General features: G+C 28.9%; 1 protein-coding gene across 2 annotated transcripts; it reads left to right on the plus strand.

Moving 5' to 3' along the window:
• Positions 1–6: 6 nt before the first annotated feature.
• Positions 7–6509, plus strand: LOC112690577. Of its 2 annotated transcripts, XM_025564612.1 has the most exons (6): positions 7–255; positions 2784–3393; positions 4093–4183; positions 4597–4739; positions 5817–5949; positions 6035–6509. In XM_025564612.1, exons 2-6 carry the CDS (start codon positions 3256–3258, stop codon positions 6154–6156), a joined length of 627 nt encoding a protein of 208 aa, XP_025420397.1. In that variant the 5' UTR covers positions 7–255; positions 2784–3255; the 3' UTR covers positions 6157–6509. The 2 variants fall into 2 exon arrangements, with proteins under 2 accessions (XP_025420397.1, XP_025420398.1); XM_025564613.1 differs by lacking the exon at positions 7–255 and having other exon boundaries at positions 2722–3393.
• The last annotated feature ends 241 nt before the right edge of the window (positions 6510–6750 follow it).

Raw genomic sequence — 6750 nt, forward strand, 5'->3', positions numbered from 1 at the left:
CTGTAGTATTCAGGTCATCGAAATCCCGGGCAAACGGTCTATATAGCTATATTTGCACAAGCCTTGTGGGTGAGAGAGGTGGCATTTCTGCCGGGGATATAACGTCAATACTCTCGTCGAACACCCGGCAAGTTTTCTCAGAATTGACAGACGCCCATGTTGGAGGTGGTGTACATGAGAAGATGGGCTTGAACTGACAGCATAGACACGATTGCCGTATCCCATTTAATATTTTTAAACGGTTTAATATACCAGGTATATATGGAAGTTCATAACATCGACAATGATAACGATACGTCTTGTAATATTATATTATAATTAAAACGCAGTGGGTTGCCTTACTATAAAGGCCGTCCACCATGGTAAATGTTGGATCCGTTAGAGCGGAAAATTGAAAACTTAATTTAAAATACAACTGAAGTAATTAGTAAAATCAATATGAAATTAACTATAATTCTTTAAACATTATGATTTTGATGATATATGATAGTTTTATCGTTATTACTATTATTGGTCTTGTATTTATTTTACTACGTAAATATTCTAAAATAAAAATGATCGATGAACTAGTGGATATACTATCATATAGTAATATTTCATTAATTTATTGAGTTCAACATATTTTTCGGGACTTTTCTAATTCGACGGCCAGAACCAAATTTTAAATTAAATTTATTGTGGCAACCAATAATATAACAAAATGTATTACGTAAATTATTGACTACCATAGATAGTTATGCGTGTTATGTTATTATCGCAATTTTTTCTTACTACTCTACTCAAATTAGAATATATATTTTTAATTCGATTTAAATTGTAGTAAAACATTCGAAGTTTTATAATAATTTTTAGTTTTTATTCAGTGAATATTCCCTGCAATATTCAGGTCATCGAAATCCCGGGCAAACGTTGTATATGGCTATATTTACACAAGGCTTGTGGGTGAAAGAGGTAGAATTTCTGCCGGGGATAAAACGTCAATACTCTTGTCGAACACCCTGCGAATTTTCCCAGAATTGACACGCCCCCGGAATATACAAAAGCGGTGGTGGTGATGGTGTGCAAGGAAGGTAGCCTGGGCTGACATCAAAAGAATTTCCGTATCCCATTTTATATTATTAAATTGTTATATATGGAATTATTTGTAGTTTGTACATAAATACTCGCATATTAAATTTCACAATTTTCTGAAATACAACATGTTATTGGCGTTATAGAAAAGACGTGTTAATACTTCAATGAAGTACCAACTTTGATATATGTGTAAGTAAACTCTACAATTTTTCATCTACTGTTTCCATTTATTGCTAATGAATTTTTAAATGTGTCACATTTCAGAACGAAATAAAATCTAATAATTTTAAGTGCAATTTTTCGCAATTTTTTAATTTTTTATTGAATTGACTTTATTCATTTATAAAATAAATTTAACTAATTTACATAGAATTTCCGTAAAATTATGTACATTTTTAAGTCAGAAGTATATGATTTATTGATAGGTATTGTTTAAATTGTTTATTGTGTATTGATATTACTGTTGCCATGATAGTTTGATTATTTTTAAAATCGTATCGTTCATGTTCGTTTTTATCTATATAGATTGAATTATTTTTAATACGTTTTAGATAATTTACGGAACATTATTATTTTATTATTTGATGATCTGTTACTCAGTTAATCCGTGAATTTCGTCTAATTATGTTCTTTTATTTTTTTATAAATATGCCGAAAATTAATATGATTTTTTCCACGAATTTTTTTTAAAAAAAAGAACATTTGAGTTTGAAATTAAAAAAAACCTTTTAAAACATAGTTTGAAGTTACATATTTTTAAAGTTTAAACATTTTGTAAAAGAATTTAAGACTTATAAATTATTACAAAACGTTATTTTTTTGTACAATTTTACATTTTTCAGTGCAATTTTTGATATTTTTTAGTTCAATACAGCAATCAGGTTATTATTTTTCGATTACTACAATATCCGTGTCAAATTTAAACGTTTTTGTAACAATTTAACTTGAGTAGTTTTTCTTTTTTATTTATGGGATTTAAATGGAATAAAAATTATGAATAATATAGATTTAAAAATACATCAATCCCCTGAGTTCTGCGTATAGCGCAGTAAGACTACAAGTCAGCAAAAATATCGATAATATGCTAAACATTCATCACAATTAAAGCTCATAAATTACTTGTTATAGGTTATACAGTTATAACACCAACGTGTGACCGTTACCTATTATAAAATATTTGTTAACTGAGTGTTCCGACTTTATATTGTATAATGCTACGATATTGAAAAAATACTTGCAACACGAATAATACATCTGTACACGCAAGGCCATGCATAGCCAAGAACTTTTTTTTTTTTGTAGGGGGTATTGAATAAATATTTTTTTGGTTAGCAAATTTTAAAATATCAAATGTAATAGACATTTAAAGTCATAAAATATTATTTTAAGAAAATATTCGGAAGAGAGGTCTGAACCCTAAAACCCACTCTCTGGCTATCACCTTGTGGACATGAATATTTTTACTAATGTTAAGATTTATTTGCTCATGGTATAAATGATGAATATTAGTCAATGAATAATAATAAATAATTTTCAGTTATCTCAACGTAAATTGATATTCGAAATATCTATAGTTTAATATTAATGACGAGAGAAATTTGTTCTTAAAAAAAGAAATTACTCGTAAGATTATAATACATAAGCAATTAAAAAATTTGTTATTTTATCGATTATTAGTTTAGATTTGTATAGGTATGATAATATTTCAGCTGGAACTAACAGAAACTTCAAAAATAGCCAAAAACTGTTTACAGTGCAGACTGTTAATTCCGAGATAGAATAAGAGAAAGATAAAGAGAGAGAGTCCCTAACTAAACAAGGATAAGGGTTAAAATCAACAACCGGCCCCTGGGATAAAAACACAGGGACGTTTTGTGCAGCAGAACGAGGACGAGAGGCGTAAACATCCGTAGCGCTCAACCCTCAACCCCACCGATCAATGCTTGCGCAGGATTTCCGTCCTCTGTACGTGCCAACCGTCCATTTCTCGCACACGACAAGTTATTTGTGGTCGCTAACCTGCACACGTTTCGCGCAATCACGTCGTCTGGGTCTTTAACTCGTGGATCCGATCGATAGAGCTCAACCTGTTGGGCACACACCTACTGTTGAGGGCAAAACGTATCGCAGCAACTTTACACCACTCACTCATCGGCCGCACATTCAACGGTGACCATCATCATGGACGTCCAACTTCACCAACCACCAAATATGATCGAACGATTTTTCGAAAAATGTATAACACTCCTCACCAACGCATGCTGTTATATGATAAATAGCTCGCGCATGGGTGCTAGGTTCGTGGCTCAATTCAATTTAGTGAGTATAACATACACTTGAACGTAGACTAGAACACGGCCGATGGTTTTTTTGGTTTTGTGTATTTTTTTACCTATGTATACTACTACCGTTTACGATTTAAGATGTTTAAGGCAATTACGCGTGAACCGTAAACGGCACGTGACACACTTTTGTAACCTTAAAGATCTATGTTCCAACTGCGAGATCATCTTCTCCTCCCCGCGGTTCACCGCTACTCTATATAATCGCTTGACTCCATACATAATCCCTGGTAGAATTATTATTTTATGTTTTCAATCCTTGGACGGGTTAAATTACTGTTATTTTGCACTTACCTTCGAAGCTAAATCGCCTCGAAGCAAATATTCTTTTAAAATTAAAATAAATATCATATAAGTAATACTTATATAATATAATATTAAAAATTAGAACCATCACAAGTTTTGTACACTTGGCTTACCCACATTTTTTTTTTTTTTTGTATCCTTAGTAAATATAATATTATACTTAATCACAAATTTGTGAAACAATTGTATGAATGTTCCGATTAGAAATTAAAAAATTACACATATGAGGTCGGTATATTGCACCCCAACAGCAGTTTAAGAATTAACACATTTTCATCTTTTATACATAAGAAAAAAATCGAAAACCATCTTAACTTAAGAATACATATAACTTTTTTGAATTATATGCGATTACATGTTTGTTTTTTAGTGTTTCCATGGATTATACATCATAATTTCTTCTTACTGTTCATTTGTCGGTTTATATTATCTATATAAGAACCACTTAATAAGTCGCGTTGGTAAGTGTAAAACAAAACCATTTTTTTATTTTTCTTTTGTGTACAACAAAAATTAAAATATAACTACATTTCACATTTATATTAATATTACATGTATATATTGTATTACATTTAATCTTTATTAATTATTGTGTAATATTATTATTGTCTACACCCATAGTAAATTTTTGTTATATCGAACACCGTTGATATCTCAAATTACATTTTAGTACCTCCTAAACTTTTTTCATCTTAAATTAGTTTTTTATAAAGCCCAATATCTCGAATTAGTCAATTGCTCGGGAATTTTCTTTCCGTTTATGGTGAGATTCGATAAGACGAGAATTTACTTTAATTATTACTCTGTTTCGTACGGTTATGCATTTATTCCTCTCTCTCTCTCTATATATATATATATATATGTATGTATTTAGCTATAACCCTAGATATGCTCAATTACGAATTTACATGCTTGAGTTTAAATCCAATAGACGTCTTACAATCAATAGTGTGCGAATTGATCCTGATGAATTTGTTCATTTATTTCAACTATAAACTCCTACTAGCGACAGAAGAGGCAAGTATATGTAAACTTATAGTTTTAATATAAAAATAAATTGTTTCTATAAATAAATAAATGCTTAGACTATTATTATATTTATACAGAATTACTAATTTCGAATTAAAATTTCATCATCGGTTGTATACAAAGTCAATAAAATCGTAATTCTATATATTGTATAAATACCTGTTAATGAATTTTAATTCGAAACCAGTCGAACCTTACAAACATGATAATACTTCAGGTTAAACATTTATTTATTTCTTTATATAAATTATTTGTTTATATATTAATTTACGAGTATTAACCATTTACTAATTTCTATTTCATTTTTATTATATTTGTATACGTAGTATTAATACTATCTTACAGGTGTATTGTGTATAGGTTTTTATTATATCCCTATACAGTGTTGATAAAATTACTCGGTAGTATAATATGGTTGCAAGAGCAATCGCTTTTCTATTACCTTCGACGAGGATTTTACCTCACGATGATTAATTACTGTATATACGAGTATATATCGTATTTTCAATGGACCAATAGAATTTCGGATAAACAACATTAATATCTTTTTTGGTTAAAATCCTTGTTGGCCAGAGTACCCTGTAATATCGATCCTATTCTTCCATCACTTCTTAACTTAATTTTTTTATTCAAGAAAATAACTATCATGACTACGGTTTATAATTACAATCCTTTTTATTAAGTATAGCGTAACGCTATTAGTGTTCAATAATTCTTTTCGTTACTTGATAACTATTTTTTTTTCGATTCATTTGGTAAACCAATTGTTTTGGTTACCGTAGTGGGTCCGACATAAATAAAAACAAAATACTGTGTTGAAGATATTCAGTTTTCTTAAATTAAAATGTATGGTTTATTACTATAAGTTAGTGAGATATAAATGTAGAATGTCTGTAAAAAGGAGAAAACTTCTTCCTTAAAACAGTTTTAGTTCACCTACGATAATCCGAGTTCTAATAATGAGGAAATTTTGCGACATTCTGTAGATTTTATTTTGCGATTTGTACCTTTGATTGACCACAGTAGTTATAAATATTAATAATAATTAGCAATTGTTTTTTCTAGGAAAATCTTCAAAGCATATTTAATTGGATGTTGTTTCATTCGTCGCATTTAGCATATATCACATTGTACATAATCACTAATGGATTGATTAAGAGATCTCCTCAATATCTGGCTATGGGCGCTTTTACTATTAGTACGTGTCGCATGCTTTTGTTTCAAAATATTATTGACGCCTGTAATTAAACTATTTTTAATATTAATATTTTTATCTCTTTTAGTAATTTATTTTTCCTCTATATTGATGGTGAGAAGATTTTACGAAAAAGAACTCATACGTCACAAACGTAATATTCACGTCACGCTGAGGGTAGAATATCCTGCTGTACAACGTACTAACTAAGTTTTAATAATATTATAATTCTATGGTTATTAATGTCATCAAAAGAAATTTAATAATCTAAATGTATTTTGAAAACGAAATACTTTGGCATGTGCACCAAACTAGAGTAACATTTTTAGTATTTAAGCGGTCAAATAAATCAAATATTAAATATGTAGAATAATAATACACTACATTGGTAAACATCAAGAAGGACGAAATACGGTTGTACAGCCCCCTAGAACTAAAATAAAAAATTTGAGTGTAAACACTTTTGTTTCCATAGGTATATAATGATTGTATAATAATAATTAGTAAACAAAAAATAAAATATTAACCTCCTTCTCTTAAATTGTAAACCAATCTCTTTCATAATTCTGCACAACATATATAAGATAAATTATACATATAATTATTATTATTTATATTAATAAATTATGAATTATAATTTATATAATTATAAATAGTATTATAATATTGGTTTGCATTACATTTTTAAATTTCATTAAATTTTTAAAAGGTGACACCCGTATTATCTCTCAGAAGAAAAAATAATAATATTAATAATTATATAGTGTTAGTTAACTTTGGTATGGTTATGTTAATGATAAGTAA

The sequence above is a fragment of the Sipha flava genome, unplaced genomic scaffold, assembly GCF_003268045.1.
Source record: "Sipha flava isolate LNK unplaced genomic scaffold, YSA_version1 50_pilon_pilon, whole genome shotgun sequence".
Classification (NCBI taxonomy): Eukaryota; Metazoa; Arthropoda; class Insecta; order Hemiptera; family Aphididae; genus Sipha; species Sipha flava.

Bases quoted from the DNA above. Each gene is read 5' to 3' on its own strand.
- LOC112690577 (XM_025564612.1), top strand. From the start codon at position 3,256: ATGGACGTCCAACTTCACCAACCACCAAATATGATCGAACGATTTTTC. The intron at 4,184-4,596 runs GTAAGTGTAAAA...GTATGTATTTAG, and splicing joins CCACTTAATAAGTCGCGTTG to CTATAACCCTAGATATGCTC. The intron at 5,950-6,034 runs GTACGTGTCGCA...TATCTCTTTTAG, and splicing joins TATGGGCGCTTTTACTATTA to TAATTTATTTTTCCTCTATA.